This window comes from Lepidochelys kempii, chromosome 7 (assembly GCF_965140285.1).
Source record: "Lepidochelys kempii isolate rLepKem1 chromosome 7, rLepKem1.hap1, whole genome shotgun sequence".
In the NCBI taxonomy this organism is placed as follows: domain Eukaryota; kingdom Metazoa; phylum Chordata; order Testudines; family Cheloniidae; genus Lepidochelys; species Lepidochelys kempii.
Window position 1 is genome coordinate 48,964,332 of NC_136386.1, and position 20,980 is coordinate 48,985,311.

The 20,980-nt window shown below is 58.0% G+C and overlaps 1 protein-coding gene across 3 annotated transcripts in view; it reads right to left on the reverse strand.

The window, feature by feature from the left end:
- Window positions 1-13,665: 13,665 nt before the first annotated feature.
- The window catches only part of SEMA3F (semaphorin 3F), a 111,687-nt gene continuing 104,372 nt past the window's right edge, over window positions 13,666-20,980 (reverse strand). For all 3 annotated transcript variants that reach the window (XM_073352603.2, XM_073352604.2, XM_073352602.2), the window contains 7 exons: window positions 20,131-20,353; window positions 18,132-18,220; window positions 17,501-17,542; window positions 16,827-16,984; window positions 16,407-16,474; window positions 16,076-16,209; window positions 13,666-15,835 (listed from right to left, as the gene is read on the reverse strand). In XM_073352603.2, coding sequence (XP_073208704.1) covers window positions 15,377-15,835; window positions 16,076-16,209; window positions 16,407-16,474; window positions 16,827-16,984; window positions 17,501-17,542; window positions 18,132-18,220; window positions 20,131-20,353 — 1,173 coding nt within the window. In that variant the 3' untranslated portion in view covers window positions 13,666-15,376. The remainder of the gene's footprint in view (window positions 15,836-16,075; window positions 16,210-16,406; window positions 16,475-16,826; window positions 16,985-17,500; window positions 17,543-18,131; window positions 18,221-20,130; window positions 20,354-20,980) is intronic.

The window sequence follows — 20,980 nt, forward strand, 5'->3', positions numbered from 1 at the left end:
TCTTCTGTTTTGCTGGTTTGGTTTGCCTTGGTGTGCACAGAAACCCCAGCCTTGGTCTATAACGGCCTTGCTTTAAGCAATTTGTCCTGAATTGGCACTCTCAGTTGGGTCCCGCCAGAACCAGCCTCATTACAGGCACATTTCCTTCACTGTCACACTTCTCCACATGGGTAACAGGTAAGTTATAGGGACACTCATCTTCCACTATCCTTGCCTTCCCAAACTCCTGACTAGACAAAGCCATCAGCTCACAAGGCTGCCTAGGCTCATCCAGACTTTCCTTCCCAGGCACATTACCACTCCCCACAGATAAACTGCTGCTCTTCTCACTACCCTGAGCTACTGCCGGCAAATCACAGTTACGCTTTTCAGGTTCACTTTTATAAGTTGTACTAGCCAACAATCCATCACCCATCAAAAAAATCTACCCTTTCCTTCCTCAGTTAGGGCTTCAACCTGACCATCCACTTTAATCTGCTCCTGAGAAACATTGTCCTGACCAATGAGATCTTTCTGTGCTTGACCTAATTCCAGATTCACTTCTGAGACATTAGACAGACAATCAGAAACTTCATTCACAGACAAAATTTTTGGAAAAACCCTCCATAGATACAAGTTCAGGATTAATCCTCTCCTGTGCCTGGTTTGTGTTAACTTGACTGAACATAGCTTTAATACCATTTCCAATCATAAAATCCTTAGGGATTGTGTTCTTCACTCCCACAACCATGGTGCCCTCAAATCCCTTCCATTTAAGGTGGATTTTAGCCAAAGGCACCCTGACAAAATACTCAGATAGGGCTACAACAGTTACACTTTCATCTGGCCAGTAATCTTCCTCCCTGACAAGACTTGCTTTAACCAAAGTAATATCTGCTGCGGTGTCCCTCCATGCTATACACCTTACTCCATTCACTTCTGCACTGCTAATAAACTCTGCATTATTTTTCCCATATTTAGCTTTAATATGAGCTTTAAGGTCAAATTCTTCAAAGACCACAGAAACAGTATTTACACACAGGTCACCAGCACTGGGCTCTGTGTGGCTTGCCTGTGAGTTTATAATAACAGGATTAGCATTTGCCATGGCATTTGGGGTTGCTGGTTTTGGGCTGCCCTTCAGGGTTGGGCAATCTGGTCTCATGTGGCCCAGCACACCACAGTGATGGCATTCAACCTTGTTTATTCTTGTAGTGAGAGTTCCTACCCTCTAGGCCCCCTTTATAAGAGTCAGGGCCAGGTTTACTTTTAAATCCTTCCCTCCTCTTGAACTGGGGAGAATGGTGATTAATTTCCCCCTGGGGTTTATACCCTTCCCGAGCCTTGTTTTGGGTATGGGCATCTGCAATCTCTGCAGCCCGTAGGACTGACTCAGGGTCCCTATCACACACACCTGCTCTCACATGCTCAGGAACAATGTCCAAGAACTGTTCCAAAGTTATTAACTCCAGCAGTTTTTCAAAACTCCCATGGGCCTTTGCTCACACAAGACAAGTCACTTTTTAACAAAACCCATCAGCCTGTGAGCACATTCTACAAAAGTACAATCATTGGACATTTTAAACTTAACTCTGTAAGAATCGGGAGTAACCTTGAACCGCCTCAACACAGAATCTTTAAACCACTCATAATCCGAGGCTTCTTGTTCCCCCAGTTCATTAAATACCTCCCTGGCTTTTCCAGTCAGTCTGGTCAGCAAGACAGGCATTCGCTGACCATCAGGGATCTAGTACAGATTGCAGAGGCGTTCAAAGGTAGACAAAAACTCCTCTATATCCTCAGTATCATTGTAAATGGGAAACATCCTCTCCCAGTTTCTCTCGTGGTGGTGGGGAAGTGGAGTACCAGGTGGCGATGACTTTCTCTGCTCTTCCATGACTTGGAGCTAAAGTTTGACTGTCTCCTGTTCCATCTTGTGAGTCTCCTGTTGAGCTTTCTCCTCAGCCGCCAGCAGCTCCAGACACCCCTTGTGAGCTTTTTCTTCTCTCAGCGGCTTCTCTTTCGAACTCAGCATTCTTTTGTTTTTCTAGCAATTGAAGATCTGCTAGATTCTGTTCATGCTCAAGTTGCAGTTTATTTGCTGCCTTTTGCACTCTAATTTTTTCTGCAGCTTCTGTAGCCTCAAGTAAGGGCTGTGCTCCTGCCTCCTGATCACTGGCCACTAACAGATTTCTCAGTTCTTGATTTGTAGCTTTCTTTCTAAAGCTTATCCCCTTTTCTGAACACAATCTTCCAGGGCCTTTTTGTCAAGGCCCTCATTATGCTCTTCGCTCACCCATTGCAACTGCTCTTTAACCAACCAAACTCTCGATACTAAAATGCAAATTTGGATAGCGTGGGGTTCTGTCCCAAAGTTTAATTGACCTGGTTCTGTGGATCCAAGCATGACTACGACACTGTAACGAGGCTGGTTCTGGCGGGACCCAACTGAGAGTGCCATTTCAGGAGAAATTGCTTAAAGCAGGGCAGTTACAGCCCAAGGCTGGGATTTCTATGCACACCAAGGCAAACCAAACCAGCCAAACAGAGAAGACTTTGGTTTTACCCCACTGGCTAACCACAAGTCACACAAGCAATTCCCTTAGACACCCCAGTTTCCCAGTATCACCACCAGTACCCCTCGTTATGGGGACAAATGGTTATGAAAACAAATACCCCAGTCCAAGAAAAAAGGTTCTTTTGATCCCAAAGGATCAAGCCCCAGACCCATGTCAATGTACAAATCAGATCTGACCCACAAATCATGCTGTTGCCAATCCTTTAGAATCTAAACTCTAAAGGTTTATTCATAAAAGGAAAAAGAGATGAGAGCTAGAATTGGTTAAATGGAATCAATTACATACAGTAATGGCAAAGTTCTTGGTTCAGGCTTGTAGCAGTGGTGGAATAAACTGCAGGTTCAAATCAAGTCTCTGGAGTACATCCACAGCTGGGATGGGTCTTTCAGTCCTTGGTTCAGAGCTTCAGTGTAGCAAAGTTCCTCCACAGGTAAGAAGCAGGATTGAAGACAAGATGGAGGAGCTGCAGCAGCTTTTTATATTCTCTCACCAGGTGGTCTTTCTTTCAGTGTCCCAAAGACAAGCTGTCCATCACATGGCCTGGAAAAACCTCAGCGTTCTGTCCATAGGCAGGTCCCTGCGTGCCTTGCTGAGTCCCAAGGCGTGTCTGCCTTCGGTCAATGGGTCAGTTGTATAGCTGATGGTCCTTAATGGGCCATCAAGCAGGCTAGGCAGAGCTGACACCAACTTGTCTGGGGTGTCACCCAGAAGCATAGCATAAGTTTGGAATACAGGCAGTATAGAGCCAATACTTATATCTTTAAATACAAAAATGATACATGCACACAGATAGCATAATCCTAACCAGCAAACCATAACCTCCTTTTGGAGTCCTTATTTGACCCCTTTATACAAGATCTGATGCCGCTATAGGACCTTGGTTGCAACAATGTTCTATCAGTTCAAGTCAATAACGTCACAAGGTGGCAGGACCCTTCTTCCCAGTGTCACCCCGCCCTGTCGGGATTACAATCTCCCTCCAAGTCTGGCTTGCCAGGTGTCTTGGCTGGAGGCGTCTCCCGGTGCTGGGCCTGCTGCCCAGGATCCCCTTCGCTCTTCCCAGCTGCTCACCTCACCCAGCTCCTGACTGCTCCAGCTCCAGCTCTACTCTGCCTCAGCTCCAGCTCTACTCTGCCTCAGCACGGCTGCTTCTCTGTCTCCAGCTCCCTGGGTGGCTTCTCGGACCCCTCTGGCTCTGGTTGCTGCAGCTCTGCTCCCAGGACAGGTCTGCTCTGTGGGCTGCTTCTGTGACTCTGCTCCCAGCACTGACCTGCTTCCCGGGCTGCTTTTCTGGCCGCTCTGGATCTGGCACGGCTCTGCTCCCCAGCTCAGCTCGGGACCCTGCTTTCTCCTTAGCTCAGCCCGCCCTGTCATTCAGGCTGACCTGGAGCATTGGCCTCTCACCATTGTTCCTGGGGACTGTCAGTCTCAGGGTCCCGATTCCCCATTGACCCTTCCCCTTCATAGAATCATAGAATATCAGGGTTGGAAGGGACCCCAGAAGGTCATCTAGTCCAACCCCCTGCTCGAAGCAGGACCAATTCCCAGTTAAATCATCCCAGCCAGGGCTTCCTTTTGGTACTGGGAGCTAGCCAACTAAAACACCCCCATTGAGTTTTAGTAAGGGGACAACAGTCCTCTTACATTCCCCCTTGCTAAAATTCTGCCGCAACCACAATATTCAAACTGATACATCCGGGACCATATTAACAACATATACCCACATCATGTCATATTAAAAACCCATTAACAATTATCAAAAGAAAATTTAACATATTTAACATTCTACATCTACTTCTTCATACTATACGTGACAAGATTCATTAAAACATTACATAGGGGTGTTGTGAGAGGCTGAGTAGCAGCCCCAGAGACCAAAAACCTCACTGCAGCACAGGGACAGCCCAACCACCCATGAGTGTCCCAGACTGACTGGATTTCCTGTGCCGGAGGGGAGAGTGAGTCTGCGGGGCCTGTGTGCTCCAGCCAGGGAGATGATTTGGGTAAGAGCTCTGTGACAGGTGTCGGTCGGTCCTCCGAGCCCCTAGGGGCAATGGAGAGCTATGGTCTCCGTGGCAGGCCTCAGCCACACCTTCGGGGCATTGGGGAATTAGCAGGGAAGGTGTGCAGGCACGAGTCAGTAGCGCGCCCCTCAGGCGGGGGGGGCCGGGGTAGGGGAACGCAGGCCCACCCAACTCCACTGCCTTCCAGCCCAGGGCCCTGACAGTGGAGGGAAGCTAAAGTCCCGCCGCTGGGTCAGCGGGGCCGTCCGTGCCTGCTGACCAAACACACCCACCCCACGGTGCAGTTCGGCCCCTGGGCTCCTTCCTACCCGGTCTCTCAGGCGGGTCGCTCCGGTCCCTCCATCTCCGCCGGGTATTCCGCTGCGGGCCACTCCCGCTCCCCCTCGGTATCGGACTCACGCTGGCCCAGGCTGCAGTCAGGCCCCTCCAGGTCCTCTGGGTATTCAGCGGCTGGCAGCCCTGGTTGCCACAGGTCTTCCTCCCGGTCAGACTCCTTGCCCAGGGCTTCGCCTAGGTCAGCAGCAGGATCGCGAGGGAGCAGCCTGTGTCTCTCTCCCTCCCTGGTGCTCTCCTCGCTGGGCAGAGGTCCCCGCCCTTTGTACTTCCTGTCCCACCCTTCCCCTTCCGGGGATTGGCAGAAGCTTGGCCTGGCCCCGCCCACTCAGGCTGAAAGGGTGGCTCTTTACCCTCTGGTTCGGAGGGGAGCCACCCTGGCTCCCTACATACCGCACCCCTCAAATCCAGCTCCTGATCTTCGGAGCTGGTGTCCTCACCTTCTCCGAGGCAGGATAGGAAATCTGCATTGCCATTGTCTCGTCCCGCCTGATGGTGAATCGTGAAGGCATAGGGCTGCAGAGCTAGATACCACCGCATCAGCCTGGCATTATTGTCCTTCATCTTATTAAGCCACTTCAGGGGTGCATGGTCCGTAACCAGTATAAAGGGAGCCCCGAGGTGGTAGTAGCGGAGAGCATCGACTGCCCACTTAATGGCTAGGGCCTCTTTCTCCACGACGGAGTAGTTCCGTTCTCTGGGGAACAACTTCCGACTGAAGTAAACAATCGGGTGTTCCTCCCCGTCCACCTCCTGCGAGAGGACCGCCCCAAGCCCAACGCCTGAGGCATCTGTCTGGACAGTAAAGTCACGATGAAAGTCGGGGCTGAAGAGTATTGGATCGCTACACAGCTGTTCTTTGATAGTTCGAAAGGCCGTTTTGCACTCGTTGGACCAATGCACCCAGCGGGGACTGTCCTTGGTCAGGAGCTCCGTTAGCGGGGCCGTAATGCTTGTGAAGTGGGGTACAAACTGCCGGCGATAACCAGCTAAGCCCAAAAATTGACGTACTTGCCTCTTCGTGGTCTGCACCGGACATTCCTGGAGTGCTTGGACCTTCCCGATGAGGGGGCGGACCTGTCCCCGGCCCAAGGTGTACCCCAGGTAAGTGGTTTCCTCCCGCCTGATTCGGCATTTTTTCGGGTTGGCCGTCAGCCCGGCTGCGCGGAGGTCCCGGAGGACTGCCCCTACTTGGTTAAGATGTTCCTCCCAGTTATTTCCATAGATGACCACATTGTCCAGGTAGGCCGCCGCGTATTTCGTGTGCGGTTGCAATACCCGGTCCATCAAATGCTGGAAGGTTGCCAGGGCCCCACGTAGGCCGAAAGGCATCCAGGTGAAATGGTATAATCCTGAAGGGGTGGCAAATGCGGTCTTCTCCTTGGACCTGGGATCCAAGGGGATCTGCCAGTACCCTTTGGTGAGATCTAAAGTGGTAATATAACAGGCCTCCCCGAGCTGGTCGAGGAGCTCATTGACGTGGGGCATCGGATAGGCATCAAATTTTGATATGGCATTGACCCTCTGGAAGTCAATGCAAAACCGCCGGCTCCCATCGGGCTTCGGTATGAGGACGACGGGGCTCCGCCACTCGCTCTGGGAGGGCTCAATGACGCCCAGCTCCAACATCGCCTGGACTTCCTCCTCTACGGCCTCCCGCATTTGCCTAGGCAATGGCCGGGTTGTCTCTCGGACCACCACCCTGGGTTCCGTCTGGATCACATGGTAGGTGAGCATAGTCCGCCCGGGTTTCGTGGTGAACGTCTTGGGGAATGCCCTCACTAAGCAGAGTGCCTGTTCTCGCTGCTCGACGGTGAGTGTCTCTGCTAGCTGGGGTTCACCATTATCCGACTCCTTGGGTGGTTGGGGCCCCAGTTCCGGTTCGGGGGGATATGGGGCCACTAGGAGCCCTTCCCGGTCCTGCCAAGGTTTTAAGAGGTTTACATGATAAATCTGCTTTTCCTTACGGTGACCAGGTGGCCGAATCTCATAAGTTACCGGCCCGACCTGGCGGAGGACCTCATACGGACCCTGCCAGCAGGCAAAAAGCTTTGATTCCTCTGAGGGGAGCAGGAGGAGTACTCGGTCCCCTGGCCCGAATGATCGAGCCTGGGCGCCCCGATTGTAGTGTTGCTCCTGGGCTCTTTGGGCGGTGTTTAAGTTCTCCCACCCGTGCCAGCCGCCCCTGCAGTTGTAAGACATATTGCAAGAGACCCTGTGTTGCGGATGGGTTGTGTTCCCAAGTCTCCCTCAAGAGATCACCGCCCATATCGGAGCTCGAATGGGGAGAACTTCGTGGACGCCTGTGGGACTTCTTGAATCACCAGTAGTAAAGGAGGGAGCAGCTGGTCCAGCTGGCAGAGGTCCTGGGTGGGGAAACGCCGCAACATCCCCTTCAGGGTCCGGTTGAACCGCTCGACCAATCCGTCAGTCTGGGGATGGTAGACCAAGGTCTGCAATTTCTTAATCCCCAATAGGGCACATACCTGGCGGAACAGCTTAGATGTGAAGTTAGTCCCTTGATCAGTATCTCCTGTGGGAGGCCCACCCTTGCAAAGATCTTCACGAGCTCCGCAGCGATAGTGCGGGCGGTGATACTTCTTAAGGGGATGGCCTCTGGGAAGCAGGTGGCGTAGTCCGTCAGGATGAGGATGTATTGATGGCCTGCCTTGCTTTTTGGGAATGGCCTGACCAGGTCCATTGCTACCCGCTCAAATGGCACACCTACGACTGGTAATGGGACCAGGGGGGCCTTCTGTACCCCGGCCGGGGCTGCATGTTGGCAGTCCAGGCACAACGCACAATACTCCTTCACCTCACGGTGGATGCCGGGCCAGAAGAACTTGGCCAGGACCCTAGCCACCATTTTTTCCTGCCCTAAATGGCCAGCAGCCGGGATGTCATGTGCAAGCTTCAGGACAGCCCGACGATGGATGCGGGGGACCACGAGTTGGGTCCGGACCTCTTGGGTCTGGGGGTCTTGGTCAAGGCGGTAGAGCCGCTCGTGGTTGAGTTCAAACCTGGGCCACTGGGTGGCATGCTGCGCCTCCACGACCTCACCATCCACCCGGGCCAGCTGCTCATAGGCAAACCGGAGCGTAGGATCCTCCCTTTGATCTCGGCTAAAGTCCACCAGGTCAGGAGGGGGACCCGCCATTTCCCAGCCGGGGGTGGGGCCTGGTTCAGCTCCAGGGTCGGAGCTCGAGTCAGGTCCTGTCTTCTTCTCAGACGGGGCTCCCCCGAACGCCTCTTTGGTGGGTAGGGGTTGGAGCACCTCGATGAAGTCTGGCCAGTCACGGCCCAGGATCACTGGATAGGTGAGGGATGACGCCACCGCCACATTCATCAACTGAGTTACTCCGTGCGCCACAATGAGACCCGCACCGTGGGGTATGATTTTACATCTCCGTGGATGCACTGAATCCGTACTTCCGACGGTCCGCTTGGTATCTGAGAAGAGCACCTGGCAGACAAGGGTCTGCCCACAGCCCGAATCGACTAGACCCACCACAGGGACCCCGGCAACTTCCATGGGAGCTGTCAGTTTGGCCACGGAGGGCAGACGGGCCCGTCGCTCCCCGGCACACACCAGGCCAAAGTTGCAGTCCATTGCAGGACAGCCCCGTTGCAGATGCCCATACTCATCACATCGGAAACAAGGTCGTCCCTCTGTGCGTGCCACCCGCGTGGGGGCACCAGTGGGGCCGCAGAGTGGGCCGGGGCCTGGTGGTCGGGTTAAGCGTCCAGGGTCGGAGAGTGGTGTTGACTCAGGCCGTCAGGAAAACTCGGTCCTGCCACCTTCTGGTCGTCAGGTACGGTGGGGTGCGTTGGTTTGGGAGGTGGGCCCCCTCCGTTCAAGTTTCTGTGCATTGGGTCCAGGGTTTGGGGGGCAGGCGGCCAGTCCTATCGGGGCCTCAGCCTCGAGAAAGTCCTCCATAAGCCGAGGGGCGTGCGGGCATCGCAGGCCCCTCGCGACAGCCAAGCTCAGACTTTGTGGCCGGTGCCGTAACACCCAAGCCCTCCCCTGGGGTGCGAGGATGTGCACGAATTGTTCGAGGATGACCTGTTCCGTCACCTCAGCTGCAGTTCGACGCTCGGGTTGGAGCCATCAGGTACCCACCTCCTTCAGTTCCTGGGCCACCGCCCGGGGTCTGGCGCCCGGTAGGTAGACCTTTTCCCGAAACCGTCGCCGAAAGGTTTCCGGGGTAATGTCGAAGGCATCCAAGATAGCTGCCTCCACTCGAGCATAAATGCGGGCCTCATCATCTGGGAGCCCACGGTATGCCTTCTGGGCTAGCCCCGTCACATATGGGGTGAGGAGTGTCGCTCATTGGTCCGGCGCCCAACCAGCCACTGAGGCAACCCGCTCAAAGGTCACTAGGTAGGCTTCTGGGTCATCCTCCGGCCCCATCTTGGCCAGGCGGATCGGTGGGGTGGGAGGGGTTGGGGTGGCTGCCCGCTCCGGTTGAGCACCACCATGGCCCGACCACAGGGTTGCAAGCTGCTGGAAACACTGGGTTTGCTGTTCCTGGTGCTGGGCCCCCAGGGTTTGAAGCAACTGCTGCTGGTGGGCGCCCAGCTGCTGCATGAGTTGGTGCTGCTGCTGTTGCTGGCTCTCAGCCAGGAACTTGATAAGCTTTTCCATCTCCATCTTTCCAGTAGGGGAGCTTCAGAGGTGCCCTCGCACTAACGCCTTTCGGCAGGGGTTGGAATCGCCTGCCCACATTCTCCACCACTTGTGACAGGTGTCGGTTGGTCCTCCGAGCCCCTAGGGGCGATGGAGAGCTATGGTCTCCGTGGCAGGCCTCAGCCACACCTTCCGGGCATTGGGGAATTAGCAGGGAAGGTGTGCAGGCACGAGTCAGTAGCGCGCCCCTCAGGCGGGGGGGGCGGGGTCGGGGAACGCAGGCCCACCCAACTCCACTGCCTTCCAGCCCAGGGCCCTGACAGTGGAGGGAAGCTAAAGTCCCGCCGCTGGGTCAGCGGGGCCGTCCGTGCCCGCTGACCAAACACACCCACCCCACGGTGCAGTTCGGCCCCTGGGCTCCTTCCTACCCGGTCTCTCAGGCGGGTCGCTCCGGTCCCTCCATCTCCGCCGGGTATTCCGCTGCGGGCCACTCCCGCTCCCCCTCGGTATCGGACTCACGCTGGCCCAGGCTGCAGTCAGGCCCCTCCAGGTCCTCTGGGTATTCAGCGGCTGGCAGCCCTGGTTGCTACAGGCCTTCCTCCCGGTCAGGCTCCTCCTTGCCCAGGGCTTCGCCTGGGTCAGCAGCAGGATCGCGAGGGAGCAGCCTGTGTCTCTCTCCCTCCCTGGTGCTCTCCTTGCTGGGCAGAGGTCCCCGCCCTTTGTACTTCCTGTCCCACCCTTCCCCTTCCGGGGATTGGCGGAAGCTTGGCCTGGCCCCGCCCACTCAGGCTGAAAGGGTGGCTCTTTACCCTCTGGTTCGGAGGGGAGCCATCCTGGCTCCCTACAAGCTCCCTCCTGACAAAATCAGAACTAGCCCGGGGTGGCAGAGCGGAAGGGGGGAGCAGGCTCAGGCCCCCACTTGCCCTGGCTCAGGGTTAGTCCTTGTCCCCAGCATTAAATTGGGGTGCACTACGTAGGAAGCACTGGCTGCTAGCCGATGGCCCAGGGTGTAGACCTTGGCTTCTCCACCTGAGGGTTTGTGTGCCCCATGCGACCCCGCTTCGGGCCCCTCAGTCCCGTCCCCTGGGCCGTGCCAGCGGAACCAAGATGCGCCAGATCAGGGTCAGTGTTAGAACTGGTGCAGAACTCAGCATTTGGGAAAAAAGCAGAAGAAAGGAACGTTTTAATTTCATTAGCTGTTACCTGGTGGGGGGGATTAAATGAAAATTTCAATGCGATAATTGTCAAAGAGGGCCTTGCATTTGGGTGACCCCCCCATCTGCCTAGACAAGTGGGGCGAGAGAAGCAAAAAGTGCTTTCCCCATCTCAATGGAATGACAGAGTTTTTGATTTTCTCATCTGCCCCAGCCCATGGTGTGAGCATTTCATATGCACCAAACCGTGAACGGTCCCCAATGAATCGAAAGTGACTGTCCCCCCAAAGTCTGACATTTTTCATTTTGAATTCTTTTCACAAAGGAAACTGCTGTGAGTTTTGCAGTGTTTTGCTTTGTTTGCAGCTGCTTTTTTCCAAGCAATTCTTTTGCATGCAGAAAAAGCCCACCTGTGTGGTGCTGGCCCAGCCCTTTGCCTTGGGAGCAGCTCTGAGTTCCCAAGCCTCCCTGCCCACTACTGACAGGTTGTGCAGCTCTCTTGGGGTGTCACCGTCTGATGTAGAGCAGTTGGGCGGGGGGAGGAAGTCCTCTCACTGGCGTTTGCCCACAGTGTCACTGCACAAATATGTGCTAACCAGCTGTTTAGACTTGGGGTCTGAGGTGTATTACACCCGCTGCTGCCCTCTACTGGATTGGATGGGCTCTGCTCCAGGGTTTGTTACCCTCTAGTGGCTGAGTGGTGAATTGTCTCCTCTAGGTTGCTGAGCTCGGAGCGGGCTCGCCTGAGTGCTACACTTGATGCCACACACGTGCTTAGCTGAGGACTGTGGTGTCTGGCTGCACGGCACATGGCCACATATACCCACCCCGCCTCGGCCGCTAAGAATCATTGCTGGACATCAAACCCCGAACTGTGAGCATTAAAAGCCTGGGTTGCTATTATGTTAGCTAAAGGAGCAACTCCATGCATTAGTAGCAGTAGTAGGCTCTTATCCTCCTAGGGGAGCAGCCACTAGAGGGGGACTCATAACACAGCGCGCCGGTGGGTTACATGTGCACTGGCACAGCTGGACAATGGGTTGCTCTGATCACTAGAGAACTCCCACTAGCTCAAGGCCTTTCTAGACAGAACGTGGCTGAGAGAAGGTTCAAGGAAGAGGCAGCGTCTCCATAAACAAAGCCATTGTTTATTAGTTCGTTCCCAGCCACAGGAAGTTCACAGTACAGGTGTGATGTGCCTTGGAGCTCAGTCTTGCTGCCTGCTCCGCTTCCGTTACATTTGCCATTTACAACTATTTACACCAGAGAGCAGATGCGCTTGGTCTGAACCGGCACAGGCAGCTGTCCCATGGGGTGGGGGACGGGGGGCATGGCCCTAGCGGGTAACTGTCAGTAACACCACATGAGCTGTGGGCTACTCAATCTCATGAGTGGCCTGCTTGGAAGTGGTTAACACTGGGCATTAGCAGCATTGGGAAGCAAAGGGCACAATTCCTGCCTCACTGGCTTGGCCTGGTAAGGGTGAGTTCTCCCTGGCTGTCCCTATGGCCCATGGTGTACCCTTTTGAGTCTCAACTAGCTGGGAGCGGGCTCTTAGGGCTTGATTTCCTGCTTTGGAATTTGCATAGCTGACCCCAGGATGCTTTGCTCCCTCACCCTCCCTCAGCTGGGGGGAGCTGAGCCCTATGAGGGGTGTGTGTGGGTAAGGAACCTGGCATTGTTATCTCAGAGGAAAACCAATGGATGACTCTCGGATGCCTGTCATGTGAATAGAGATGGGCACAGCCCCCAGGGCGCCCAGGCACTCTGACTGTGGTGGAATTGCAGGGTGAAGTGTGTCCCAGCATGATGACCCTGTCACATGTTCTTCTCTCATCTGAAATCATGGGTAGTTATCCATAGTATTGCCTAGCTTTCATTACAGACCTCCATGGGGCTAGCCACTAATTTCTATAGCCCCATATACTTGCCACCTAAGCCCCAGAAAGCCAGGAGTTGCTTGGGGAGAGCTGATCTCCGTGCTATAGTCTCCCCTGCCCAGGGAGAATCAGCACTTAGTGCCGTGAGTACTGCCCTGGCTTCCTTAGTGTGCAGCCACACATCGTGGCTCGGATGGGGCAGTGACCCTGGTGGCTAATGGTGCCTTCTCCCAGACTGGTACCTAGTCCTCTTTGTGTCCCCAACCCTTGGGCCAGCCCCCTTGCCCTGAGCCTGAGTAACCTCCCTGTGTGCTGTCTGGGTAGCATTTCCTGCCCTGCTTGGCTCCACTGCTCCAGCCTGCCTGGATTTCCCCAGCGGGCAGCGCTACAGCCACTAGTGGCCATGGAGTGCCCATGTGCAAGAGGACCATGCCACGCTAGTGGGAGGACGGGCACCTGACTCCGGAGGGGCCAGGGCCGGATCCTCAGCTGGTGGGAAGGGGCGAAGCCCCACCAATACCCACGGCAGGCCATGACGCCACGCTACTTTGCACCAGCCACGGACTTGGCCTGAACTATTGGGGTGGTGTGGGCAACATGCCAGCGGCTCTGTGAGCCCAGGAGCTGGACCCCCTGCTCAACCCAGGGCTGAGGTTGGCCCCTAGTGATGACTCCGGACAGCACAGGCTGGGAGCAAGGGAGCCAGGTTAAACCCCAGGCTCGGTCTCTCCCCACCAATTAACAGCCCTTTTGGGCAGGTGCTTTGAGCACAGGCCTTAAAACTCCCACGGCAGCAGCAGCAGCCAATGCCTGCCCCAGGCACCTGGAGCCCAATTTGCCTCCTCCCCCAGCTCCCGGGTCAGCTTCGGAGTCCTGACTTAAGCTGTGGGGCAGAGGCTCTGTTGTAACCTGCCCCTCCCCAGAGGTAGCTGCATTTTAGCAGTGGGTGAAGTGCCCCTGTCAGTCCAGTTTGCAAAGCACTCTGGGGTCTGCCAGGGTGAGTGTGGCTGTGGCCACTAGGCCTAGGGATTGAATGCAGGCAGCGCTGTCAGCCAGTCAGCCCCTTCCCACAACCCCTTTTTTCACCCCCCCATCCCACTGGCCCCGTCCCCACATACACTCTGCTCTAGCTCCCAATCAGTGTAGCTGCCAGAAGACCCACTACTCAGCTCCCACACACGGGCCAGGGTAGCAACCGGGCGCCCCAGGACTTCACTACCCACAATGCCTCACAACTCAATACTGACCCTTCTCTCTCCCCCTGCCCCCCCCCCCCCATCATGAAGCCGCACAGCAGAGAGGCTGGTGTTGCCAGGTCCAGTGGCAGTGGGGCCATGGCTAAATAAATAATGAGAAGTAATCAGATGGGGAAACTGAGGCACAGATAGGGGAGTGACTTGCCCAAGGTCACTCAGTAGGGGGGACCCGGCTGTCCAGGTACCCATTGCCTGCCTCTGCTCCCCACCTTGCCTGCTCCCCGCCTTACCTCGCTCCATCCCCCTACTTGCTCTGTCCTTTCCTCACTTCACCCCACCTGCCAAAAGGAATTCTTCCCACCTCCGAGGGTGGGGGGGGGGGCGAGGAGGAGGGAGGAGGAGTGTCTGCCCCATCCATTCCACCAGAGAGCAGCTTTGGCCCCTATGCCCAGTCTCCCTAGTACCCTCCAAGGTGCCACCGCAGCAGAGCCCGGGAAGGGGCATGCTTGCTAGGTGCAGCTGGCACCAGAGGAGCGCAGCTGCAGCTGACATCCTCACCCCTCCTGCTTCCTGAATCCCTGATTTAACCCGGCTGCAGAGCCAGCTTTTTATACCACTGCAGCTCCACCTCCTTGAGGGCATCACATCATCCACCAATCAGCCCAGGCTGAGCCTGTGATATCATTCCCAGCATACCCCTTGCAGGAGTGACGCGTGGCCAGCAGTGGGTGGAAGAGCCTGGCCTTGTGCCCTCGACTCCCATGGGGTTTAGCCCAACGATGGTGCCTCCCTGGGAATTCAAGAAGCACCCAGGAGTGACATGCAACTGGGCGTGCATGCACGATGGGTGCCAGGCTCCTGGGGACCCAGTCCCCTTGTTGGGACCACTTCCCTCTCTCCCTGCCAGTCCCTTCCTAGTCCAGTGCCAATAGGGGAAGGATATTGTCAGTGGCCAAGAAGTTCCACCCCCAGCATGGACTTCCCATTCCTAAGTCAGACACCCCCCCAGCTCGGGCCCACCACACATCAATGCCCAGGGCACTGGTGGGAAACAGACCAAACCCAGGCTCCCCAACGGGTCCCATGTCAGGGGGAGAGGGAACATGGCAGCTCTGCCAATGGCACCCCAGCTCAGAGACACCCCCTCCCAGCTAGAGAGAGAGAGTGGCCCCTCCAGGTGCCAGCACTCTGGCTTGGGATCAAGAGAGTGGGCAGAGGGTCCTGCGCTGGCTCATACCTACGTTAGCATCAAGAGCTTCTGGTTTGATGAGGGACTGGGGGAGGGGATCTTACCATAGCCCCACCCCCATACTTGGTGCCTGCCTTTTATTTTACAGTACCGTAGACATTAGGAAGAGAAAAGGACAAGCTGCTGGCCAGGGTGCCTCTGGGAACCTGGCTATCTTGCCCAAAGGCCATGGGGCAATAGGGTGGGACTGCATCTCCCATGGACTATGTACAACCTACAAATAAATACTGTCTTGAAAGGGAGTGGGGGAGTGTGTGTGTATATATATATATTTATATATATATTTATAGATATTTTTAATATTAAAAGGGGGGGGGAATATAGCACTGTTATTACAAAGTCCCTGGTGGCAGTTTCATGTGAGCTGGTCCACGTCTGGCTGGTGATTCCGGCGGTTTCGAGGCTTCTTTTCTTCCTGCAGCTCCTTGGCTTTGAGGCTGGCCAGCGCCTCCTTGTGGCTGGAGGCTGCATGCCGCCAGTAGCCCTGGCAGTACTGGTTGATGAGTCCCATTTCAGGCTGGGTGAGGAGCTGCACCAGGTCCTGGTAATGGGGCCCGGGGGCACCAGGGAGGCCAGCCCGCATGCCCAGCGCAGAGGTGGAGACGTCGCCGTCGGCCTGCAGGGCGGGCGCCTCCGACTGGAAGAGCACGCTGTGCACTGTCTCGCTGCTCAGCACGTGCAGCTGCACCTTGGCCACCGTGTGCTTGAAGTTGTTCTCAGTGGCCGTGCAGGAGTAGAGACCGCTGTCTGAGAGCTGCAGGGAGCGTAGGAGCAGCCCCTGCTCCGTCCGCAGCACCCGGCCCTCTGTGCGCAGCTGGACGGGAGAGAGGCCAAGGGCCAGAGCATTAGAACGGGCGAGATACAGTCGGGCATGGCAGGGGTCATCAGAGGGCGGGAGGGGAGATTAGAGACAGGCTCCATGCAAGCCTCCCCCACTGCCTCAGTCCCAACCTGCAGCCCCCCGCTATGCCAGCCTGGCCCCCCACCCCAGACAGCAGGCAGTGGGCTGCAGGGCCTTTCCCTCCAGGCACCCCCCAGCGCCGCACCCTCCTACCTCTTTCCGCCGGTCACTGTTGTCCTTCTGGAGCAGCCACTTGACGGTGGCCTGCGGGGAGCGGGGCTGGCACTCCAGGAAGGCTGTGCTGCCCTCCACCCCGTACTGGACAGCCTCCACCGTGTTCTTGTTGGCTGGAGTGGGGCAGAGGAGACGGGGGGTCGGACAATGGAATAAGCACAACGCTGCGAACCCGACCCAACCCAGAGAGTTAGGAGAGGACATCTAATCTACATATTCCACATCTCGCCGTCTTTCTCCATCCCTCATGTCCCAGACGTACCCGCCGTGTGTGTGAGGAGGGGCAGGGTGGCCAGCTGGCCCTACTCACCATTGGAGTTGTAGCCCCGGCACTGGCGGATGGGGTTGCCGTGTCGGACATCCTGGCGCCTGCTCCGCCTGTGGGAGGGGGAGAAGGCACAGATGGAAAATTGCTCACAGTCGCAGGGTGTCCCCAACCACCTGGGGCAGCCCCGTGGGTGGAGTTCGGCTGCAGTGTGCGGGGCTCGGTCACCCCCCTCCACGTACCGCGGGGATTGGGGCTAAGCCCCAATCCTGCCTCTCATCGAAGATACAGAGTCCCCTGCCCCCCCACGCTGTCTCCCAGCGCCCTGTTGGCAAACCCAGCCAGTGAGTACGAGAACGCATGCAGGGCTCAGGGTCCCCCCGTATAAAAGCCCCTCCCTCTAGCACTGCTTGGCCCTGTGCTGGGCCCTGGTACAACCGCCCCTGCAGTGCGGCTGGCCCCTACCTCTTGGAGGATGCTGAGTAGCGGGAGCAGGCCTTGCCGTCCCACGCGCAGTAGGGGTCCCTGGCCAGGCAGCAGTCGGCACAGGCCTCCCCGTACACGTCACAGCGGTGCAGGGCCAGGTGGGTCACGCCTATGGCCGAGGCCACGTACAGCTGTTGCTGTGGGGGGCAAAGGGGACGTGGTGAGATGCCCCCTTGCGGCAGACCCTGCACTGTCCCAGGTGCCAAACCCACCAGCTGGGAACGAGGAGGGGCTGCCTCTCTGAGAGCGCGGCGCTTGTCCGGAAATGGCCGGGAACTGCACCCTCCCAGCAGATCCCCTCTCCCCGGGGCTGGCTGAGGCAGAGCAAGCGGGTTTCTGGTACGCCCTGCGCATCGCCCGCCGAGCCGGCCCCCTGGTGCTTCCGCAAGCGGGGCTGGGCATTCAGATCTCTGAGTGACCCTTTCCACGCCCGCCCCACGAGTTAACGACAGAGCCCATCTGAGCCCACGGGCCGTGCTACGCGAATGAAGGTGGAAGCCCCTGGGGACGCTCGGAAAGTCCCTGTCCAGCTAGGAACACGTGGAATCTCCATCCCTCCTCAGCAGGCGGGAGTGCCGTGGCTGGGCTGGCATCTGCACCAGGTGGGCGACACCCGTGAGGACCCCATTCCCTGCAGCGCACCACTGGCTTACCCTCTTGGAGGAGATGGTCATGGTCTTGATGGGGGCTGGAACCTGGAATGAGAGCACGGCGGTTAGTCTGGGTCATTCAGCCCCCTCGGAGCTGCTCCTGATCACAGGGAGCAAAGGGCTGAGACAGAGTCAGAAACAAATTCATTGGCACCAAACCCTCTCCCTGGAGCAGTCACACATGCCCCAGGGAGCCAGGGCTCCAACCCCGGCTCCTTAGCGCCGGGAACAGGCTGCTGGCACATGATCTACTGGAGCGCTCCCTCAGCAAGCTGCAGTAGCAGGGCTCTCATACTTTCTGTGGAGCCCGCCGAATGGCGTGCTCACCTCCTGCCACTGACCATGCCGGAGGTCAGAGCCCATGGGACTGGGCACCTCATAGCAGCTGACGGGGCCCCGTGACACCCCCAACTGACGCCAGCAAGTGCTGGATCAGGGCCCAGGTGCCTGCTGGGAAGCCGCAGATGAAGCTGCAGTGGTAGCCTGCTGCACATTGCCGCTACATTGCCTAGGAGAAAGGGAGGTTCCCTGATGCTGGGGGTGAGGGAGGGAGAACTGTCCCAGGCCATGGCAGGGGGGCGGGGGGCACAGCAAGGCCTGAGAGTGCAATGCACGCAGAACCAGGAGACGTTACCTTGAACACTTCCACCTCCTCCAGCATCAGCTCCTCGGTCTCCAAGTCGTCCTTGGGGAGGACGATCACCTTTTGGACTGTGCCGCGATCTGCAAGGCACAGCCAGCACTCAGTGCCATGCGGGATGGACCCTTCTGCCCTGCCACAGCCTGGGGCGCGGGACCATGCCGATGAGGATGGCGTGGGAAGGGAGAGGCCACCCCGCCATCACAGCTTTATGAACACGCTGAGGCTGGATCAGCACGAGGCTTTTAGCCAGCACAGGACTCCGGGGCCTGGACTGAACCCCAGAGTCACGGCTTCATCTTCCTCAGGGGGATCCAGCTGCCCAGTGCCGCCTCAGGTGCTTGGATCTCTCCAGCAGCCGCTGCGCCTGGCTGGGGATCTCTGAGGCGAAGCCTCCGCTGGAGTGCCAGGGAGAGGCGGGGGGCCCTGCAGGCAGCACCAGCAGGAGGAACTCACAAAGCTGCCGGCGTCTGCTCTGATTTCGGTGTGGGCCCCCGCGATGGGCCCCGTGCACATGGGGCGCTGCAGAACATGCTGCTCCAACGAACACACGCACATGGCACCGGCTGGCCCCTCACCCGCGGGTCGCCCAGCACTTCACAGCACATGCCACTGACTGGGGGTGGGACAGGCCAACTCCCGTCACTCAAACCAGTTGCCTCTGGGGGGCAGTGCAGCGGCGGATGAACAGAACGTAGCTGCGCAACGCAGAGCGAGGCTGGTCTGGGACTCTGATGCTGGTCTGGGACTCTGATCCTGGGCCTGGGGAGAGCTGGCTCGCAGGCAGGGCTGCCCAGGCAGCGATGGGGAAGCCCTGTCCCCTCCCCCACATCCTGCTGGGCACCCCACCCTTGGCAGGGCAGGGGCACTGGTGTGGGAGCGCCTCACTACCATCAAGTGCCGTTGGCGCAGTCATCTCCATCCGGGAACCAGCCTGAACCCCCCACGCCATCCCACAGGCTGCTGCAGCCCCTACCCCCGGGGGAAGGAACAGCTGAGTTCTGGCGATTCGTTACACTGATGCTGGGGCAGGGAGGAAATTCCCTGATGGGCGGGACAGGTGTTGGGAGGATTTGGCCAGGCTGCCGTGTGCAGGGGCGGCTGAGTGAACAGCTGGCCAGGAGGCAGCGCATTCGTTAGCAAATGGGATCTTTCTGGGTCGTTAGCATTCCCTGCCACCTGTGTGGTGGCGCCGGCTGGGCTCCCCGGGTCGGCTGGCAGCCAAGGGCACGGCTCCCTGAGAGGGGCCGAGGCAGCGCTGGCCGCTCTGTCACGAGCCCCCCAGTTAAACAAGCCCCCTGCCTCCTAGGCTGGCTCCCTGGGGGCCTGGCACAGACCCTGCCCCCACGGCCCCAGATGACCCAGACCCACGTGGTCCAGCAAGCGCCAAGCTGCCCAGCACAGGGTGGGCTGGGATCTGCCCAGGGCGTCAGCCTGGCGCAATCCCTCCATGAGGGGTGAGGAACCAACAGCCAGTGCAGACCCTGCCCCACCTACAGCCCTGCTTGGTGCGGCCCAGTTCTGGTGGCTGAGTCCCTGCTGAGGGCAACACGTTCCCCATGCATCCTGCAGGACAGCTCATGCCCCTGGGCATTGTTCACGCCAGGAGCCTGGGGGGGCCGAACACTCACCTCCAGATCCCCACACCCTCCCCGGCTCTGTGCCAGGCTGGAGTCACCACTGGGCACCCACTCCATTCATCCTGAATACACAGCCTGGCCTGGATTGCCGCACCCCCGGAACAGGCTCTGGGGCAGCCCCTGGGTGGGGGGACTCCAGATGGAATTCTCTGCCAGGCTCCCCTGTCAACGAGCTGATCGTCAGCTCTCGCAGTGGCCAGGCACGTCTGACGGGGAGAGCGCGGCAGGGCAGCCCTGGCAACGCTGACCTGGCGAGTCGGCCCAGAGCAGGACTAAGCTCCCTGCCATGCCCAGTGCCAGGCAGTGTGCCCTCCCACATGGCTTGTGTGTCTCCAGCGCACGTCTGCGGGTACCTGTGCCCAGGAAAAGCACCTCATAGCGCCCGTCGGCTGCGTCCACCTGGTCCACGGCCACGGTGGTGAACTTGTAGTGCACGTTGCTGCGCACGACCAGCGGCTGGCGGTGCACGGGGTACACGGCATGGTACATCAGCGGGTGCGTGCGCATGAAGTTGATCACCTCGTCTGGGTAATCCTTGGTCGACTTCATGGAAGGGGTGAAGGTGCCTCCCGGGCACTGAAACACAGAGCGGGCAGGCTGACCTCCCTCCTCTCAACCACGGCCCGGCCTCCCCCGGCTCCCCACCCCACGACCTGTCCCCCGCTCCCCACACCCAGTGGCCTGGCTTCCCCAAGCCCCACCCCATGGCCTGGCTTCCCCCCGCCCCACCCCATGACACCGCCTCCGCCCAGTCCCTTGAGGCATGGTCCCTCCGCCGCACCGCAAGGCCCGCCTCCCGATGCACAGCCCCCCCACCCCAAAGCATGGCCTGCCTCCCAATGTACAGCCCCCCACCCCAAAGCATGGCCTGCCTCCCTATGCACAGCCCCCGCACCCCACCACATGGCACGGCCCCCACCCCACCCATCCTGCATGACAGCTCATGCCCCTGGGCATTGTTCTGCCCACCTCTCCCTTCCTGAAGGCATTGGCGCACCCATCCTGCAGCCAGCATCAGGTGCCATGAGACCCCGACCCAAAGCAACCATCTCATGTGTGCCCCCTTTGTGGGGAGCCTCTGACTCCTTCGTTCCCCACTGTGCTGCCCCTGTGCCCTGCCCCTGCCTCTGCCCAGGCCGGAGGTTGTGGTACAGGGGGAGCCTCTGTCCTGGCAGAGAATGCTGCGTGCCATTGGTGCAGGGG